Genomic DNA, 22,560 nt, shown 5'->3' with positions numbered 1-22,560 from the left:
CACACACACACACACACACACACACACACACACACACGGGCAACAGTGTGTAGTCAGTCTTTGTCTACAGGAAATGAAAGGTTTCTTGTGTTTTGTATGTAAACAGTGATTAGGTCTTGAAGTGGCACAGCTGGCACAGGCTCTGTCTGTTACAGCTCATTATTTCAGCTGGAGTTTCATAGCAAGAGTCCTGATGATGTCACGGAGGTGACTGCAGCTACATGAGATTTATTAAATAATTGTATATATATATTTATTTTATCAAGTTTTGTTAATTTACATGCATTCTATTCGCCATAATATATAAAAGCCTGGGTGGTGTGCTTTGAATATCTTCCAATGTTGGCAGCTCCGTTATAGCATATTGGGAGAGTTATACTTTGCTGTATATTAATAAATAAATAAATAAATAAAATACACAAATATCATTTTTTAATTACTTCTGTTTCTAAATAAATAAAACAGTAATTTTTATTTCATTATAAGCGGCCAAAAGAAAACCTTGGAACTCTTAACCAGAAAGAAAAAAAAAAATAACCTTACTGTTTTTGCTCATGTAAAAATAAACCAATGAGCAGCTTGAATACAGCGCTAAACTTGTAATTAAATTAAATGAAACTTATCATCATGAAATGTGTCTACTTAGGCGATAACGCCAAAAAGAAATAGAAGCATTAGTCCTTATGATAAAAAAATAGGCAAGACCCATTGCTATTCGACATCAACATGCATTTATCATTCTTACAACCACCACCAGAATGTCCACCTTCACCATGAACTTAAATTGGGTTCTGTTCAATTGTATTCAACAGTTCTCCTCACGAAACGAAATTCATTTCAAACACAAATTCGATAAGGCCAGTGTGAAAATTAATAGCAACACTAACATAACAGCAAAGCTAATGTTTTATGTTAGTTTAAGCTCAAACTAACCGAAGTAAAACCCTTATCTTTTCAATAATTAAATTAAACTAACTAAATCGCAGGCTAGCATAAACTAAGGCCAAACTCAAAATTATGTGTGTTTGCGGTATGTGTCGGCATTGTTGTCTCCGGCAGGGACGGAGACTATATAATCGGATATCGCAATATTTTTAAGGCGGTTATCGATAAAATATTTTTTACATCTTGATGTTATGTTTTTTATTCCTTTAAGTTAACATTACTATTCATTTTATGCAATTTATTTAAAAAATGAGCTGAGCTGTATCCTATAAATTTGGAATAGCAGTATTGGGTGGACATCTTATAGGACATTACTTAAATATTAACTGTTATATTGACGATATTAACTGTAATATTGACAATTGGATGTTGTCCCAATGACCCCATGTCCTTCCCATGATATAAGTTGCTGAATATATACACTACCAGTCAAATGTTTGGACTTAAATGATTAGAGTTATGCTTTGAACTGTTTTTTTTTTTTTTTAGACATATCAATTTTGTGTACAAATAGAATTATCATTTATATTTAAAATTGTATTATATACATCTTCATACGTATAGATAGATAGATAGACGATCAGTCAGACACATTGCCTTTATCCATTAGTGCAGATCAGTGTGGTTTTATGGAGAGAATGAAGGCATGTTTCTCCAGAGCTCCTGAGAGCCGCCCACTTTCTGCTGAGCTCTGCAAACATCAGGGAGAGAGATTGGCCTTATTTTTTCTTCTGTTCTGGTTTGCTGTTCATCAGCTGACAGGGTGAGTTAGTACACACTTTCTCTTGACAGTGGACTGCATGACCTCCTGAGCTAAGACTTCATTACTGGCTTTACACTTATAGTAATATTGTGAAAGTGCCAAAACTGATACCTTTTTTTCCTGAAATTTTAAATGAATGTAACATTCAAAAGAAGATAAGTACATAATAGAAAGAAAGAAAGATTATTATTAAATCCTTCCTTACCAGTCATCCTGCACAGGAAAAGTCATACGAATTCATTTGTCAAAAAGAGTGGGAACCCTGAATGTTTTGTGCTGACATTTCAGCCATGTCTCTCTTGAAAAAGGGATTTTAATCTCGAGGGACTAACCTTGTAAAATAAAAATATAATAATACTAAATCTTGGATCAGCATCCATTCCTACTGGTTCAATCTAATCATTTCAGCAGGGGTTTCCTCCTCATGCTAAGACAGTGATGTCATCACTCCTGGTGTGGGGGAGCTCAGACTGACGTAAGACGGAACAGAGCTGCTGGTCTAATTAATATCTGGTGCCAGTCAGTGTGTGTGTGTGTGTGTGTGTGTGTGTGTGTGTGTAACGGTTAAAAGCTGTACTCTTCACTATACAGAGAGTGCAGAAATATCTCTACCTGACTCTGACTCTGGTGGCCTGAGAGTGTCCAGATTGTCTTGTTAAGGCACTTGCTTTGGGCATCACTGTGTCCTGATGAATAGAAAGTCCTGCACTTTTCATACTGTTTTCATACTGTGCACCTGCTGTCTTTGTCCTTGAACTACAAACCAATGCAAGATGGGCCTTTCTGCAGTGATTTTTAAGTCTTTTATCTGCACTGAACATTCGTTTTTCCCTTTCATTGGAACAGAAGTGTTGAAATGGATATGGACTGATGAATTGCAGGCCGGACACGAGCATGTGTGTGGTGTCTCTGACCGGTGGCGTGTGAAAAATGGAGACTGTGATTGGGTGCTGAAGGGGCAGCTGAACCGTGAGACGTCCGTCTGTGAGAACACAGGCGATTTCTTTACCACACACACCCTGCTTTGCTTTGCTTTTGACGCACAATTTATTTCATTTTTCACTCAGATGTCCTGAGGGCTTATCAGGCACAAGCTCTGTTTACAGTATCGGAAATTTCAGATTTCAGTTGAGATTAATGCTGAATGTTGGGCTTGTCTTTGTTTTATTCTATAGAATATACAAAATAAATGTAATGAGTTTCAGAGCTTGGTTTTGGATCAATGAGACAAAAACCGTGTCTGAGCGAACAGACTGCTGTGTTAATTATATGCACTATTGAACCGCACCAGTTTGAATATTTGGCATGAAGTGCATTTGAATATATTAGTGAAAATAGGAATTCCCTCTGAAGCTTCATCATGGGTTCCCAAGAGAGTTTGGATTGGGTTCAGGAGCATCATGCAACTATCTTTCTTTGAGGGGGGGCGTCACTGGCAGTCCTGGCTCTGTTAGAGCCCATGGTGAGATTGAGAACAAAAGAAGGAAAAAATATATTTGTTTAAATTATATATATCAATTTTTATACACTCCCTGTCAAAAGTTGGGAATAATTACAGTTTTATTAATGTTTTTGAAAGAAGTTTCTTATACTCTAATGCTCTAGACTGTAAAAAATTATTTTCATGATTTGTTATCACAACATTTTTTCTTTTGTCAAATCAACTTAGAAAATTAATGTTGTTCAGATAACATAATATCTTGAGTTTCTGTTGATTAAACCAATCGCCTTCATTGTATTAACTCAAATTTTTAATTTCAGTGAACTCAAAGGTAACTTACTTTTTTAAGTTCTTTTTTACAGTATAATAATTCAGAACCGAATCAGCATATTAGAATGATTTCTGAAGGATCATGTGACACTGAAGACTACAGCAATGATGCTGAAAATTCAGCTTTACTATCACAGGAATAAATAGCATTTTAAAATAAATTTATAAATAGAAAACAGATATTTTAAATTGTAATAGTATTTCACAATATTATAGTTTTTACTGTATTTCAATCAAATAAATACAGCCTTGGTGAGCATAAGATTTATGGCACAATTATGCCACAGTTGACCAATCAGAATCAAGCATTCCAAGAATTGAATTGTTTGCATTTAAAGCATTTACTTGCATAGTCAGCTGAATACTGGCTAACATTGATCAAGCTGAACTAAGGTGTGTGAAAGGAGGCATCATGAAATGTTCAGAGCCATATGGAGTTCATGCACTCATTGTGAATAATGTAATACTTCTATATTGTGTCAGGCGCTGATGGACGGCTGTGTTCAGACCGCTGGCTAATATAAGCTGACTGCTGTTCATTAGTCCGGGCCAGATCTGCTGGGACGCCTGCCGTCTCTTGAGCTGGAGTTAATGAGCTTTTGTGCCTCAAACACCATAGTTATCTTACACTGTGCTGCAAGCCAGTCAGGACAGGGATGTTTCAGTAATGATAATCAGTCCTAATGGGCTTTAAATGAGCAAAGAGTGGCACTGTACAACAGCAAGGTTATGATGGTCATGTGACCGGCTCATGGATCAGGACATACGTCACAAAGTCTCTGATGTCATGCCTACAGTTTGTCCTATGAGGTTTGATGTGTATTACAAACAAAACTGGTACGTCAGGGTTCAAAGCTTTTTATCAGTCCGCTGAAACACAAAATAGTGTTTAAAAGGTACTTGGTTGATGACATGAGCACTTCTGACTCTGAGGATGAACTAATCATTGGCTTTGCTGATAATTATCAGGTTAGTGACATCAAATCTTTTGAAAATAGTTCAAGTGAGAGTGTTTTGTTTGAAGCATTTAGTAGTAAGTAAAAATACTGTAGATTCAAAAGTAATATTTGAACTCATTCCCGGACTCAGTGTGGTAAACAGTGGTCTTCTGGGTGTTTGTGTGTGTTTGTACGGTTGTGTGGTTCTCTGGAGATCTGTCAGAGCTTTAATCCAGATGTACACCGTGTGTAAAAACACATCTCACAGAATCATGTGTTGTACAGATCTAGAAGTTTGCACAGAGCAACAGACACAGCTGGACTGGCCCACAGATGCTTTATATGTGTGTGTGTGTGTGTGTGTGTGTGTGTTATTTTGAAAAAAGATGTGCAAGATGTGATGTTTTTATATGTGATTTTCAGCAAAATCAAGGCACCTTGAGTTGGTGGGTGAATCCCACCTCAAGTAATGACACAAAAGGACTGTAATGCATAGAGTGTCCCTTTAAGTAACCATGGAATCAAAATTGACAATTCTTATTTTTATGTGCTTTTGCAGTATTTATTATAAATGATTTATCCGACATGTTACAGGGACAACCTGTCACTCACATGAGATAGACCAATAGCAAACCACAACCATCCAATCAATTCCCAATGGACAAAAACAAGTCGCGGTCCCCATTTTTTTATGTCCAAGAAGCCATTTCACTTGGATATACTTTACAATAGGCAAAAAAAGACTATCGCAACTTCTGTTTCATGGCAACTTTAACAGCAACCCAAAACATACATCAGTATCGATTGGTCAACACCTTGCTGTCATCCTACACAGAAAATCTCTTGAGCCTGCCAACACAGGAAGACAACATAAGGGCTGAATTTACTATGTGGCACCATTGTTGTGCTGCTGTATATCAGCACAAAACCATGCGCCTAACTGAAAAACCACTTGCAGCTTAACATAACCAGCTTGTAATACCAAATGCATAACATATGCAGTGTTATTGATTTGCATCATTTTCCAGTGATCAGTTACACATTTTCCAGTGATCACCATGGCAGTTATTGATTAGAGAATTCTACTACTTGGTGTCTTTCAGACATTGTCTCAATGTATTTCTGCGCACCAAGTGCTGTGAACCAAGTGTCGCACTAATTTTGTAGCCATATTGTGTTTCAACTTTTAAGGCACTTTGGTAAGACTTTATAATAACTGCACACTATGAATCATTAGTTAAGGATTAGTAAATAGTCAATTTATAAAGCATTAATAGACATTAGTAGCAGTTTATAAATACAGCTATAAATGCTTTGTTGTTGATTTATAAGCATATTTATAATGTGTTTAATAATTGTATTTTCATACTTTATTAATGATTAATTTATCATTTCTAAAATAAGTATTACATTATTTACAAACCAGTTATTAAGCAGTTGTCAGTTGTTCATAAGATTATTTAGAAATTGTAAGTAAATGATTAATAAACTATTTAAACTGTTAAAATGTACATTTATACATCTTATTATTTAGACATATAGTAATAGTTACTCAATGTTTTAATAAATGCATTATTAACACGTATTCCTACTGTAATTTATCAATAATTCGCTGAATAACGCTGAATAAAAGATGGGGAGGAGCCAAAGCTTGCCGCCGTTTTCATATGAGTTTTAAAGGGGACTGAGGCAATCACAAATTCATGTACAGATTATGGAGCTAATCACAAAAAAAATTTAGGGGGCTGAGTAGAAATTTAGGGGGGGCTGAAGCCCCCCTAAAAAGAGCCTAGCAACGCCCCTGGTGTTGGTGTTTGGAGTGGTGGATTCAAAGGGGACAGTGTGTACTAACTGATTGTCCAGAAGGATAAAGCCTTGTTTCTAAACATTGGCCACTAATTGTCTAAATGGATGAAGTGGAAATGGAGAGGTCTTGGCAGGAAGTGCTCCTTTAAAGGGGCAGAGAGTAAGAAATTAATTCTAGCAGATGTATGTTGTGTTAATGCACACGTTACTGCTCACGCATTTCCAGAGTTAAAACAACAACAACAAAAAAAGAGTTAAACAATGAATGGTAAAATATATATAGGAATATAGATAAGTTAGCTGGTGTGTCAGATCACGTCTTCTCATACTGTGTGTTTGTGTGAAGGCAAACTCTATTTCAGGGCTCATGTCCCCTCTGCAGTGAAGTTGGGTTGCTATGGCAACACTGCACTACTGAGACGTATAGATCCTCAACTTGTGTCCCACTGTATATAATCACATGTTTTTTAAGGTCTGCGTTCAGTAAACAAGCATGAGCATCTTTCTATGACATTCAGTGGATTGGAATCGATTTGATGATTTGATACTGGTCTCTGGTTTGTGGGCTATTGACCAATAATAGCAAATTTCTCTTTATCACAAATGCCTTTTCGGATTATTTAAAGGAGATTTGTGTATTTTCTCTTACTTGTGGAGACAACTGTAAATACACCAAGTGTCAACACTGTTGCTCTGTTGCTTTATCAAAGCGTTGCTTTGTTTTTGTGAGAATCCAGTCAACCTGACACACCTGATTTGGCCAATAGTGTGAGTTCGGGGCGGGACTTTCTAGTTGTTTTACCAATGGCAGACGGAAAGTGTTTGGGAAACATGTTTGAAGTTATTATTTAATGACTCTTTTCTAACTCCACTTCCCTTTACTGTTACTTTATTTTGTAGAATGTTTCAAAGAAATTAATTGGAATTAATTGAATGAACGATTTTTCCAGTTAAATGGTTAAATATTATTCTTACTTGGGCTGTAATGAAGTGATATTGCACATTATCTTTCATTTGTCTTCAAAGATTTATTTATTTATTTTAAATTTAAATTTACAAAGGATAAATGACGGCCGACACATACATTATCGTTCAAAAGTTTGTGATCTGTAAGATTTTTTTTTCCATATTTTTGAAAGAAGTTACTGTTTACACACCATTTTCAACTAAAAATGGAAAACTTTTTATGCGTTTTGGCATTTTGGTGGCTTGTAAATGCTTGAAAAACTTTTAAAAACGTGTTTCAAAGTGGAAGTTTTTGAAAACGCTACCGTTGTAATCTCGATGTAAACTTCAAAAACGCAAATCTGTGAAAACGGTGACGCCATGCACATGAGTATTACGTGTTTAGTCTATCAACCTTATTTTTCAACGTGTTTTCTGTGAATGTGCGAGACTTCCAAATTATTAGCCGCTATGGGGAAATAATGAGAAGAATATCAAAGTGCAGTAAACTGTAAAAATAAGGTGGATAGGCATGCATGTTTGGCCAAGAGCCCTGTAAAAGAATGCGTATGCGTATGCGCAGGCATGTACGTAGTCTTTCTTTACAAAGTGACATCGCCAACTGCTTGTCTGGCATGCGTAATAGAAAAAGAAAGAAAAAACTTTTCCATTTTTAGTACATTGTTGTCATGTAAATGCACCTATATGCTCATAAAGATTTGATCAAAAATACAGTAAAAACTGTAATATTATGAAATATTATTCTAATGTAAAATAACTGTTTACTATTTTAATATGTAATTTATTCCTAATGGCAAAGCTAAATTTTCATCATGCTGATTTGCTGCTCAAGAAACATTTCTTAATGTTATCAATGTTAAAAGTTATGATGCTTAATGATTTTGTGGAAACCGGGATATATTTTTTAGGATTCATTAATGAATAGAAAGTTCAAAAGAACAGCATTTATTCTATTTATTGAAATAAAACATTATAAATGTTATTACTATCACTTTTGATCAATTAAATGTGTCCTTGATAAATAAAAGTATTAATTTCTTTAAAAAAAATACTGACCCCAAAATTTATGTACATGGGGTAAAAAAACACAGTGGCCGTGTGCACAATTAATCCACAGTTATGTAACAAAATATTTTTAAAAAATTGCATTTGCTTTACAGAAATATAGAGCATAAAAAATACAAAATGAAGCTTGTCGTGTTTCAAAATTGAAATAATAAATGTATTGTTCAAAATGAAGACAAATGTCTGAGACACTATATCATGAACTTGAGGGACATGTTCATTTGTTAATATAATGAGCTACACATGTGCTTATTCTGCTGGGACACCTGTGTGAACTTGAGGGGAACTTATGACTGATAAATGACCTTAAGACCAATGATTGAAAATGTCTCAGAAAAGTTGTTAGTTGAAAAAAAAAAATGCAATTTTAAGTGTCCAAAAGTATACAAGTACTTTTTGGGGCTACTGTATATCCTCTCTGGGTAAGTGACTCAGCAACAGTGTTTTACCATAAAATCTAAACACATAGATGCATTACATACATTTTAACTTAAAGCAGCCCATTTAAGTTACATCATCTTCAAAGTTATGTATCTTTTTGACAGTATAATGTAATAACTAGTTCCTCTAACTTTGATCATTTTCCATTTGAACTAGGAATAGATGAGGCAATTTCAAAATTGGCATTGATTTAATTAATGGGATGGGTGACTGGAAGGGTACGAGTGTAGGAATGTGTGTGTGGCGAGGGGGGCTGGGGTTGGCTGGTGCTGGTGGTGTAATGTTGCTGATGCGGGCAGAGACTGCTGCAACCTCCCAGAGCAACACGAGCAAGAGAGAGAGAGATAAAAGACAGGGGCAAACTAGTCCAGTCTAGTCCAGAGGCACCGAGGTGCTGATTGGCAGAGCCCAGATCAGGGCAACACCACAACCGCTCATAATACCTGGGGAAATGCCCCCAAATCCCCCTTAAGCTGGGCTGCTGTACTCCAGCATGGCTGACTGGCTCCTAACAGTAGCGGCGGGTTGAGTTGTGCTGAATCTGGCTGCCTGTGCCGGTGTATTTGTGCAGCGGAGGGGACGGGAGGGGGTGCGTAAAAAGAGCTGATAAGCAGGATGACAATAAGACTCGAGCAGGACAGATTCCAGTCGGGGAGGCCTGCCACACGGAGGGGCCCGCTGCTATTTCGGTCCACCAGATCATGATTACACTCAGCCAGGAGAGAGACCACTAGTGCCTACAAATATGGTAAGTGCCGTCCCATCCGAGCAAGTATGTGGAGCTTGTTGGAGCACAGGGTGACAGCTGGGAATGGGAGTAGGCTAACGGTGCTAATGTCCTGCATCCGTATTGATGATGAAGTGGATTTGTGTGGTGTGTAGGGTAGAGTAATGCTACTGGATTGTGGCCAGGACGTTCCAACTCGCTTTTCACATAGTATCGTAGTATCTCAAAGTTGACAAGGACATGCGTTTTCAGCTTTAATGCAGCTTCGGAGTGGCCGATTCTAAACTCTAGCTCACTGATTACCGGGACCGTTCAAGACAGCAGGGTGAAAATTACAATGGAGGATGGAGTAGATGTAGAAACAGTAAGTTCCACTTTGAAACAACATAAAAAAAGCTGTTCAAGTTTATTTTGTTTGGGGTTAGTAAATAAGATGGTCAAAGGGTGGTTTTGCTGAGTATTTGATGGTGTGGTGTTTTTGGTGCATGGTTGGAGCGTAGTGGTGCATTGCTTGAAAGGGCTCCGGTTTCATCTGACAGTGTTACAGGAAGGCGTTGGGATTAGAAATGCACGTTTTTAATTTAGATTGATATTTGAACGTGTGAGCTCAACTGTTGAGTTCATTAAGTGCAGGGGCTGATTTTGTGAATCAGATTGTGCATCAGGTTCTGGGAGTGGGAGTTGGAGTGGAACTGTCGTGGCATGTTGTGGACTGACTGACATGGTTCTCTGTGATAGTGGTTGACCGATGTTTGACCTATACAGTATATATATACGGTGACTTAAAAGGTTAGTTTACCCAAAAATGACATTTCTGTCAATAATTACTCACCCTCATGTTGTTCCAAACTCGTAAGACCTTCGTTCATCTTCGGAACTCTAATTAAGATATCCCCCATAGAAAGCAACATAATTACCACATTCAAGGTCCAGTAAGGTAGTAAATACATTGTTAAAATAGTCAACGTGACTATAGTGGTTCAACCTTAATGTTATGAAGCGACGAGAATACTTTTTGTGCGCAAAAACGAAACCAAAATAATGACTTTATTCAACGATTTCTTCTCTAGCCTGTCATTCTCCTCCACTGTGATAGTGTAAGAGACATTGAGTAAAGTAATCAAATGTAAAATAACACTGGATAGTCTTCACTTTCTTATTAAAGTTACAAAAGTTATTCAGTCAAGAGCAGTGAATAATTTTTTGTTTGTCCCTTGTTGTTTGATTAACATTTAAAACACAGATAGCATCAGAAATATTAGGCTGCTGTCACTTTAATACATAATGCACGGATCCAATATACTGATACTGGTACACATTTTTCTCTACTGTTTACGTTCACTGAAGCCATAACCGACTACTGACCAGGATACTCGCTGAGACGGGCATTTTTGACATATTTTTTTTTGTAAATTTGTCCGTTCAAGCACAATAAGACGTGAAAGAGAGCTCAATTCAGTATTTGCACGCTGAGGCACAGCTTTTTTTGGTGTATATGTGCATGAAAAACTTTCCATATAGCGCGCAAGTAACGAATTGAGTTCCCTTTTGTGTCTTCTTGCACTTTGATGTTTAAATTGCCATGAATTAAGCTCTTGTGATGATGCACTGCTGGCCTATAAACAAGATTTAATAACAAAGTTGGGTAACACTTTATTTTAGGGTCTTTTAACTAGCTGCTTATTAGCATGCATATTACTAGAATATTGCGTATTTATTAGTACTTATTAAGAACATATTAATGCCTTATTCTGCATGACCTTATTCTACATTCGTAATCCTACCCAATACCTAAATGTAATAACTAACTTACTAACTATTAATAAGCAGTAAATTAGCAGTTTATTGAGGGAAAAGTTGTAGTTAATAGTTTATATGTGTTCCCTATACTAAAGTGTTACCCAAAGTTGTCACTCCCACTTTATATTAAGTGGCCTTAACTACTATGTACTTACATCAAAAAATAAGTACAATGTACTTATTGTGTTTATATTGTATTGCAAAACACTTTTGCTGCTATTGAGGTGTGATACGAGTAAGGTTAGGGACTGGTTTGGTGGAATGGGTAGGTTTAAGGGTGGGTTAAGGTGTAAGGGAAGTGTCAACAGTGTAATTATAGATGTAATGACAGGAATTAAATACAGATGTAATTACATGCAGGTATTTTTTTTTTTTAAATATAAGTACAATGTAAAAACATGTATGTACAGAGTAAGTGCACTGTTTCAAATGATTAATTTAAATGTACATAGTAGTTAAGGCCACCTAATATAAAGTGGGACCAAGTTGTCTAACTTAGTGCAAACTTTAACACAAATTTCTCTGGTCACATTCCAATTAAAATATAATATTTAAAAAAAACTGCTTAACTACTTATTAATATTAAACCTTTGTTTGCTACATCAGTCATTTGGTGCAACCAACAAGTAGAAACATGCAGAAAAAATAGTAAATTATATCATATACAGAAAACCCTGCAGAACCTCATGACTGTGTGTCAAGGTCAATAAGCCTCTTGAAATATAATTTGACCTTTTTATTAAAAAAAGAAAGTCAAGTTCAGGTTGTAAAATGTCTTGTGGTGCAACTCCCAAAAAATGCTATGATAATTATGAATGAATTATTCATGATATTAATAAAAAACCTTTTAGCATGAAAAATGAATTGAAAAACGTTTTGAAAATAATAATAAAGATGTGTACACTCACGTGTATTCAAGGTGTAAGGTCATTACATATCAATTTTTCTTAACCATATGAAATCAACATTTCATAAAAACGAAAAGTACATTTCTAAACACTTGTAATATGTGTTTTAAAAAAGATCATGGCAACCCTCATATGTCATTGACCCTAATACAAATGATCTCAAAATGGCCAAATATCATCAGATATTCTGTTCTGGCCAATACATTGGTCTATCATTATTATGTGGCATAGTGTTTTTACAGTTGTCCATTGTTTATCTGATTTGTTGTTCTGCAGTTGTCATTGTGAACTAACTTTGTAGGCTGCTCTCCCAAGGATTTCCTCAAAGCATTTACAACGTCTTATTGCAATGCATCTCGACAGCTGCATGAAGTGACCCATACATCTCACAAATTGTCTGAGAGGAACACTGATTTTAGTATACACTCTTGCCCATACTAGTTGCCCTCCCAGTCGCTGGTTAAACTGGCAAAATCTTGTTGAACATTGTAACATGTTCCTTATTGTGCCAGATTTATAAGTGCACTTTGTATAAGATTTGATAGATTTGAAGGAAATATAACCACTGGGATACATCAGAATACTCCTGAGGGAAAATTTGACCTTAAACCTCCAAAAAGTGGACTCAAAAATGGTTGCAGGCAGTTTTTCATAAGGGGGTCTGGAGTGCAATGTTTAACTTTTCATGAACCGATCAATTCCCATTTGTAAAAGCATTCCTGCCCTACATTTTATCCTCTTATTGAATATACTCTTTCACTCTGAATTTGATGGGGTTTTTTTAAAGTCAAAATTATAATATCAGTCAAACGATGGAAATAATTTTTTTAAAAAGAATGCTCACCAATTCTGCATTTATGTGATGAAAAATACAGTAAAAACAGTAATAATGTGATATATATTTGAAAGAGTATACATTTAAAAAAGAAGATGGTCTGTTTGCATAGAGGGATGTGAACACCTACACTTTTATTTTCATGCTCCATGCTTGATGAGATTTGAAGGTCCTAACACTTTATCGTCATGAAGCGTGACACAGGACGCCGTTTCATTCTGCAGTCCTGCTCTATCTGCACTCTACACTGAAGAGCGTCAGGAATGAGGACAGATACATCACACACTCAGCTCTCTTCATGCATGTACTGTTATCTGAGCATGCTGCGATTGTGTGCGTGTGTGTGCAGTGTCAATTGACAGCTTTTCTCTATGGCTTAAAACACTGCACTCACTTGCCACCCTGCAGGCAAGTCGTGTTATAAAGACAAACAACGACGTGGGTGGGTGTGTGTGTGTGTAAAACAATCAGTGTATGTGCTCATCCGACTCTGTTGGCTGCAAAGGGAACATTCCTGACTGGATAACTGCATAATCTCCAGTAATTTTTCCACGTTTTACTTGTCATATAGATAATGTAGGCAGCTAGATACAAATTATGGCTTGTATAAGTTGTACTTGTCCTATATCCTGATATACATTCACATTAATTTGCATTTATAATTATGGCAAATTAGCATTAGAGATCTGTATATGCCCTTCTTACTGACTGTAACTGGCCTCGTTGTGTGTGTATGTTAGCCTGTGTTTCTGGAAGGCTTGTGCTGGGCATCTGCTAATGCTGGCTGATGATCAGCCCTGATAAAACCCATTTTCATTCGGCACTGGGCTGCGGGATAGGACATTTCCTCAATCTGATGATCTGAGCTGTCTGTCAACCACAGAGTCAGTGTAATGGAGGCAAGCTAGTAAGAGCTGTGCATGTAAACCTCACTCCCCTAGCGAATGATGCTAGAGACTGCGATCTTTAGTGTCCTTGTTAGCGCGCCTGCCTCCCATGCCAGAGATGCTGATTCAGATCTCACTTGGAGTGGGTCAAGTAGGACCGGTTACATTTGGTGCCGTGACCCGGAGAGGAGTGAGGTTTAGGGGGGTGAGTGTAATGGAGGCAAGCTAGTAAGAGCTGTGCATGTAAACCTCACTCCCCTGGCCTCAAGAGGCACACTGGCGACTGACGCTAGAGACTGTGATCCTTTTTAGCATCCTTGTTAGCGCGCCTGCCTCCCATCCCAGAGATGTTGGGTCGAATCCCGCTCAGAGCAGGGGTAGGACAAGTGGGACCGGTTACATCAGGACAGATCTCTGTGTGCGTTGCTGTGTTTCAGCCTCTCAGGTTCTTTGGAAATGTAGCTGGCTTCTCAAGTGATGCATCAATTGAGTTCCATGTTCTCTCTGAGAACAATCCCATTTTTTAAATCTATACATGGGACTGCTGGCAATACCTTGCCAGGATATTGAACAAATCATTTTGTATTGAGTTTTATGTATACTCTATAAAATGCTGCATGACATCCACTGCTAAATCAATGGACCTGGTGTCAGATAAATCAATTATGTCTCTAGTAGCTAGAGTTGGCCAATATAGCTTTAAAAATCTTTATATTTTTAAGATTTTTGATGATATTCGACAATACTTTGTCTTTTACATCATTTATTAATCAGAAAATATTATTACTATTTCACATTAATACATTTCACATTGTATAAATTAACATTTGTTAATGTAATATGAATAAGACTAAAAACTAAAACAATAAAAAACTAAAAGCATAAAAAAATTTGTTACATGAAATAAAATAAATGTGAAATAAAATATAAAAAACGTAAAAAAAAATGTATACACGGAGACATGCATAAACATTTTGTGTGCTGATGCAAAAGAAGCATGGATTTAATTATGGAGTGAATCATTGAATCAGACAGTCTAAACTAATTCACAGAAATGAATCAAACTTAATGGAAATTTCAGTTTCTACTACTGAAACTTAAAAGATCTCTGTCTGAACACTTACTTACAAGGTGCTCACAAGGTGCACAAGGAAACATTGTGAAACTAATATAATGATACAGTCTTCATTGCCAAATAAAAACACATTAAAAATGTAGCTGCAAGCAGCAATTAATGGGGCTAAGCACAAAAAAGGCATGATAAGTTATGCAAGCATGGCTGGGAGCATTAGAACAACTGCAACAATAAGTAATTAAAGACATTTTAAGATTATTTTAGGCAAAATGTGTGAAAATCATGAATAGAATCACTTGTAATATGATTTAATTGCTTATAACTTTTGACCAATAGGTGTTGCTGTTACCAAATTGATGTCTTGTGGTCAGTGTGAGGTAGAAATGACATACTGTACAAAGTTTGGTGTCAATGTGCCAACGCTTTGCAGAGTTACAGCCTCAGAATCAGCTTGGCATCATGCCATGAATTTCATTGAACTGGCATTTTGTGAAAATCGGAAACGGTCTAGAAGGAGTTTGAAAAGGTTGGTTTTCAAAGAAATTCAAAATGGCGGACAGCAATTTCAACAAAATATGGCATATTTGGTATGATTGTTCTTGGTATGACTCAAGGAATCTATCAAGACCAGTTTCAATAAAACAGCAAAAGTAATCAAAAGCTATTTTAGCATTTTAAAAATTCCATTATAATCTTTGATCAAGGTGACGCTGTCTCAAGTTTTTGAGTACCTTCAGGGCATGGAGCCAATGACACATATCGAGATTTGTAACAATATGCTAATGCATTTGTAAAATACAGCCTTTTACAACAAATTTGAAAAAGGGCCGACGCCTAAAATGGACGATATGGAAAATGCTGCACTGAATCAAATAAGACAAGTTTTATGATTTTTGGGCAAAGCGTTCAAAAGCAAAAAGAGCATTTTTTTTTATATCTCCCAACCAATAGGTGGCACTGTGCTGAAACCTTGCAGGTAGCCTCAGGTCATGCTTGCGATGACATGTATCAAGACCGTGGCTGTGTTTGAAATCGCCTCCTATACCCTCATTCACTATTCCCTACATTACTCCTCTAATATAGTCCACTTGAAGGAGTGAATGAAAATAAGTGGGTGAATTCAGACACCAAGTGCGCCGGAAGGGCTGCTACTTTTGCATAGTTTGTGTTTGCTGTATAATAATCATTGGAACCTTAGCAAACTGGCAGCTCCAGTAGTAATGAAAAGATTTATCTTGAACTCTGTCATGGAAATTAGCATGTATAAACCTTAATTAAACAATTTAATAATCAATTAAAAAGGAATTTATACCTGTATGATATTACGCTGTACCCACATTGGACCAGCGGTTTGGAAAATGGATGGATGGATGATTCAGCTGCGGGCGCCATCTTCTGATCAGACGCGGGAATTCATTCGCCATGCGACTCTCACAGTGCGTTATGGGTATTCTCTAGCAGTTGTGCGTACATCGGTTGTACACTCGTTATTGCAGTGCATTGTGGGATTGAATGAGTGCCCTTGATAATTTCCAATATTTCGGACACCACTACAAATGGCTGTTCCCTCAAATAGTGCCCTATTTAAGGGTGTAGGGGGCAATTTCGGACACAGCCCATGTCTCAATACCCTAAAGCATTGTGGAGATATAGCCTCACATCCATTTTGACGTGCTCTTCGTCAAATCTGTTTGCGTGTTATACGAAGACGTTAAAATGATCTGAGGCAATTTTGATGAAGAAAAAAAACGGACGAACTGTCTAGGATAAGTTCGAAAAAGTAATTTTTGGAAAATTCAAGATGACTGAAAATGACCCTTACGGTTCAAAAGTTATTAGCATAAATGTAAGTGCAAATTAGGACAGTTGGTGGCACTGGAGGGAATAAGTTAGAGATACCAAATTTGCTGTGGTTAATGTACAGACTATTCTCTATCCATATGAATCATTTCATCATTTTCCTATAAATGGTTCTATGGGCTGCCATAGATTCAAGAGCAGAAGAGGAAGGAGGAGGAATAATAATAAGAAGAGGAACACTAACAGATACAATAGATGCCTAATTATTGCAATGTTCATGGTTTCATTTCATTATATATTGCCAGCAAAATTATCTTGAATATATAATAATTATTCAATTTATCTTGTACAGTCCTACTTTCTAATGAACAAAAAGACTTCATGCAGGTTTTGTTGAGGCCTTTCCAGAACATGCTGTGTGATTCCTAGTGATACAGAGAGCAAGACAGAGACAGAGAGAAAAAGAGGCAGACAGACAGAGAGAGAGAGAGATGTTCAAAGGAAACTCCCACACACTGCAGAGGTTGAGCCCACATTACATAGAGAGAGGATGACATTTCTACATGCTATAGTATCTAGACAGAAGCCAGGGACTGATATTGAAAAACTGAGAGACTAAAGGAGTATGACATGATTAATGATTAACCCGAATTAAATACTTACACCTTCATTTGTACTTTGTTTGGGTGCATTTTATTCACTGCCTCCAATGATTTACAATCCTGTATTTAAAGGTGAAGTGTGTCATTTCCAACCTGATCTCATGCGTTACGAGGTGTCATTTTCGTTTTGAATTCGAACAATGTAAATCATACAAAAACTTACGATTATTAGAAAAAAGTAAGCATGAAGTTCCACCCCTAACCCCACCCCTAAACATACCCGTCACTGGGACGTAAGCAGATTGTACAAAAGCGTACAAATAAGATAATTTGAAATAATATGAATTAGCCACCTATTTGCCAAAATGTAAAATAGTTATGAATTGCTATTAGATGGTGTTGGTAATTTCTGCAGCAATAGCATCTGCATCACCAAACGAATTTGTAAAAATCATGACTGTTTTCAAACAGATTTCTTGAACACTCCCCTTAGCTGCCATTGGTCAAACTAACAGATAGTCCCGCCCCAAACTCACGCCATGGGTTGAGCCAATGCAGCTGTTGTTAAGATGTTCAAACAAGCAGCAACAGATTTAATTGAGCAATAGAGACACAAGATGCGTCTCAAATCACATACTGCCTGAGTAGGTACGACATTTAATGAAGAACTTGTGACCATTAAAAAAGTATGAATGTGTAGTAGGAATGAAATCTGGACATACTAAATCCCCCATGTTGTGAATGTTATGTGACATAGCAGGTCATCTAGGTACTTTCCACCTACTGTTTTATGAAAATGGCGAATTCAGACATGCTTATTTCATATGAATATGGAGGTTTTGAAAATTGATCCCCAGTTTTAGTTATGTAGATCCTAGACTAATGTTATAGTATGTACAGTAACTGGTTGTGTGAATGGATTCAGATGCAGACACTGTGCTGGTGTGTGTTCATGTGTGTGTCGGGTGTGTCAGGACTACAGCACTGCAGCAGACACACCCTCTGTCTGTCCGTCTCTCTCTCTCTCTCTCTCGCTGTCTCTCTCTTCAGTGTGTAAATATCTGGACACTGAACTGTTGGCACAGACCACACCTTTTTCCCCAGATCTACATTTACGTGCTCAGTTGCACTTGTATCAGCCCTGTGTTAAATTAATGGACTAGCGTTTTTATGACTCCTGATCTTTTTATTTCACCTCATTCATATTTTCATATTCAGAATAAAACTGTTTTTGTGTTTCATCCACTGAGACCTGTTAATATAAAAATGCACACACAGATAAAACACACTAAAGCATGTAAAGCATGTATGCGGAGTATGTGTGGCATTGCACTAGGATAGAATAGGATGTTGTTGTTAAATGCTATTTCATTATAGCTAACAGTGTTGGAATTAGCATGTGGCTGGATGATCACATACTAGGAGCTTCTAGAAATGTTCATTCATTTCATGTTTGTAATAAGAATTTGTACTTCCAGCAAACATGGATTGATTTGCTGATTGTTTTTTCATGATATATAGGCTACCATGCACATTAAACAAAATAAAATTATTTCATGTTTTTATTAGAATCATAAAGACAAACCATCCATTCATTATTTTTTTTTACATTATTTTTAAGAATATTTTAAGAACATTTTCCCCTCAAATTCTGCACTGTGAAATAATACATATATTTTTTAACTTTTAATCTAAAAAAATACATTTATATACAATTGTGTAAGTACATATGGTAATATTTGCTCTACTGAATTTAAGCTAAATTGCCATGAAAATAATATCACAGTGTTCATCACAATAGTTTTGTCTCTCAACAATGCAATTTTGACACGGTGTGACTCAGTTTCAACTGAGTCACACCGTGTCAAAATTGCATTGTTGAGAGACAAAACACAAATAAGTCACATTGGTGTATAAGTAACATTTTATTATACATTCAGAGTGCAAAATATTGGTAAAAAAAAAAACTAAACTAAGCATTTACAAACATTATAAACATGTGTGTTAGTTCCCCTAACTCCAAAATAAATCCTTTAAATTTCTTTTAAGAACAATATAGGGGTGAATCTCATTTCTTTGTGAGATTCATGATTTCACTGGTTCACCAAATGCACCTGCAAAACCACATTTCCAAAAGGGGGGGAAAAAAAAATATGTTGAGGAGAATGGAAAAGACCAGCACACTCATGAAATTCCAGTATGAATATTCAGGTTTATGGTGTCTTCACTCTGCCTGGATGAAATCATCCATTACTGCTCCTCATGCTTTTCACTTCATGTGTGAATGTCTCAGGAATCCCGCTCTCAGGGCAACACTGCTTCAAGCTCTGTGACATTTCCTTGCTGTTCTTTCTCAGGCCCTCTTTTACATAACTACAGCTAGTTTATCCACTGTTTATTTGTGTTTCTGTTATTACAAATGTCAGATAGCCAGATAGCCAATCAGACACAGGAGAGGCAGTTGGAATCTTGGCAATGACCTGCTGGACGATCAGCCATTAGTGTAGAGATCTGAGGTGCACTTCACTTCTGTTTTTTAGAGTTAGATTTACTGAAGAAGACGTGAGTGGAAATCTCTGCACATTGCTATGTGGTTGCTAGGGCACTGCTATGTCCATCAATCTCTTACTTTTACCTTTGTGGTTTTTGCTTAAATGCAGTAAAGATGCTATAGATTGGATTTTGTTCTTTTTCGAGGACTTCTTTCTCCCTCTTGAAAATTGGAAGTGTCAGCACATGGTGTTATTGGTACCTCTTGATCAGTCAGGGTTTGTGAAGAAGATGATCTGATTGTTATTTCTCTCTCTTGCAGACTGACAGTAATGCCAGTTACCTCAGAGCGGCCCGGGCTGGAAACCTTGAGAAAGCCCTTGATTACATAAAGTCTGGCGTGGACATCAACATCTGCAACCAGGTCATACATCTTCCTTTTTGTAAAATTAACATTTAAATTTGATATTTGGCATCATAAATATGTTTGTAGGCACTGTACATTACAATTCAAAAGTTTGGGACCAATAAGACATTTGTTTTAAAAGATATTAATACTTTTATTCTGTAAGGATGCATTAAATTGATCAAAATTGACAGTAAAGACATCTATAATGCTACAAAAAAATTCCATTTCAAATAAATGCTGAATTTTTGAACTTTTATTCATCAAAGAATTCTGAGAAAAAAAAAAAAAAAACATGAAGCAAGGCTTCCACAAAAATATTAAGCATCTGTTAATATTAAAAAATGTTTCTTGATAACCAAATTATCATATTAGAATGATTTCTAAATGATCATGTGACACTGAAGACTGGAGTAATGATGCTGGAAATTCCGTTTTTTTTTTTTTTATACAAAAAATAATAATAAAAAAATTATTATAATTATTATAAAAATGATAAAAACTAGGAGTGGATCCCTCAAGACTTTCCAAAGTTGTATTGCCTTTATTTAATGCCATAAATCTTTAAATTACATTTTCTGTCTCTGATATGCCTCTTATTGATTCTAAATATGCACATAAACAGCAAATAAATATATTTTAAAATGTTTTTCTCTGGATGCAGAATGGGTTGAACGCTCTTCATCTAGCATCTAAAGAAGGGCATGTGGAGGTTGTGGCTGAGCTTATTAAACTTGGTGCCACCGTGGATGCGGCAACAAAGGTAACACCCACATCACCAGATCTGATACTATGACACACAAGTAAAAATGTCAGAACTAGTATAGAATACTGAGCAAATGAATTAAAGATGACAAGTGTGTTACTCAGCTGTGCATGAATTCATAGACACGACTTTGCTGCATCAGCAAGCCTTCAAAGTCACTGTTGCTTGATGTTCAGGTTGACTTTGAGCCTCTACCAAGGGCTGAATCTGCTCATTCATGTAAAGGATCTTCAAGAGGAAGATTTCTGTAGAGGTTTTAGAAACTCTCCCATCTTAAAAGTGGATTCTTCAAAGTGATATTTATGTAGAGACAGAAATAGCGAAGAAGCATTCCTAAAGACAGCTGGTCTAGGAAAAAACATTGTGCCACTGTTCACATTGAGTCAACCTGCTCTGTCGTGTTCTTCTGATTCTAGAAAGGAAACACCGCTCTACACATAGCATCACTCGCTGGACAGGTGGATGTCGTGAAGGAACTTGTGACTCATGGAGCGAATATCAACGCCCAGTCTCAGGTACAGTCAGCACCTGACTAGCGATGTGTGGCCTTTAATTTACTTTAAATACATCCTCAAACACAGTTGCAAATGCTTGGCCAACCCATCGCAAGCTTGTGATTTCGTTACTGTGCTATAATCTTGTGTAGCCAGACCTTCAGACTGATGCCAGAAGGTCTGGAGCTTTTATTGGCCAAGGGGCCTTCTGACTGACATGTAAAGCAACCAATCACAGTTCGTTTTGTTCAGCGAAATGAACCTAGTGTTTGTGAATCTAGTTTGAAAAAGTACAGTAGCTTGCCAAGCTACTTGTAATTTAAAGTAGTTTACTGTAGCTACTGTAAAAAAAAAAAAGTTGGCTACAAATGGTAAAGTAGCAAATTTTCCAACAAAATCATTGCCAAATATCTGAAAAATGTAAGCAGATTCTATCCAGCCCTGCTAATAACTATGCTAGCTAATCTTAGCTAATTTATGGTTATCTACATAATTAGCATCACCAAAAAAAGAAACATTTAAAAATTAAAACAAAAAGTACACATTGAAGCTACATAAAGGAAGAATGCAGGTTTTAGTTAGTTTTACTTTCCACCATTAATTAAACAGGATTTTTTTTTTTATTCAGGTAGTTAGCTATACACAACTACACCATGCACACAACTAACTTTGACTAACTTGTTAAGCAAGATTGTCTTCAAACTGTTGCTCGGCCATGACAGTGGTTGAACTGAAAGAGAGAACCAACCATAAAAGTCAGTTTATGCTAATAATGCAACATGAACTAGCGTTGTGTTATGAATATTATGAATTATAATTGAAGTTCAGATACTCAAGTCCCCAGTTTGTGCTCAAATATCTTTAAAAGAATTTAGAAGTGCTGCATTAAATATAACCTACTTATGTCTCCGTTTTGAGGAGAAACTGTTGGGATTTGAGAGCTGGTATGGGGGATAGTTTTAGTAGTGTGTGTGTTTTTGCCTTGTCACTGAAACTACCCTCAGGGAGTCCAAAATTAAACTCATGCACACGTGTGCGAGAGACTAGAGACAGACTTTGTTTTATCTCAAGAACT

General features: G+C 36.5%; 1 protein-coding gene across 8 annotated transcripts in view; it reads left to right on the top strand.

Moving 5' to 3' along the window:
- The window catches only part of ank3b (ankyrin 3b), a 115,129-nt gene that overhangs the window by 8,562 nt on the left and 84,007 nt on the right, over nt 1–22,560 (top strand). For all 8 annotated transcript variants that reach the window (XM_051915760.1, XM_051915758.1, XM_051915762.1 and 5 more), the window contains exons 2-4: nt 20,142–20,243; nt 20,890–20,988; nt 21,408–21,506. In XM_051915760.1, coding sequence (XP_051771720.1) covers nt 20,142–20,243; nt 20,890–20,988; nt 21,408–21,506 — 300 coding nt within the window. The remainder of the gene's footprint in view (nt 1–20,141; nt 20,244–20,889; nt 20,989–21,407; nt 21,507–22,560) is intronic.

This window comes from Ctenopharyngodon idella, chromosome 12 (genome assembly GCF_019924925.1).
Source record: "Ctenopharyngodon idella isolate HZGC_01 chromosome 12, HZGC01, whole genome shotgun sequence".
In the NCBI taxonomy this organism is placed as follows: Eukaryota; Metazoa; Chordata; class Actinopteri; order Cypriniformes; family Xenocyprididae; genus Ctenopharyngodon; species Ctenopharyngodon idella.
Note: the sequence above shows the minus strand (reverse complement) of the source record. Positions and strands in the feature narration are given on the sequence as shown.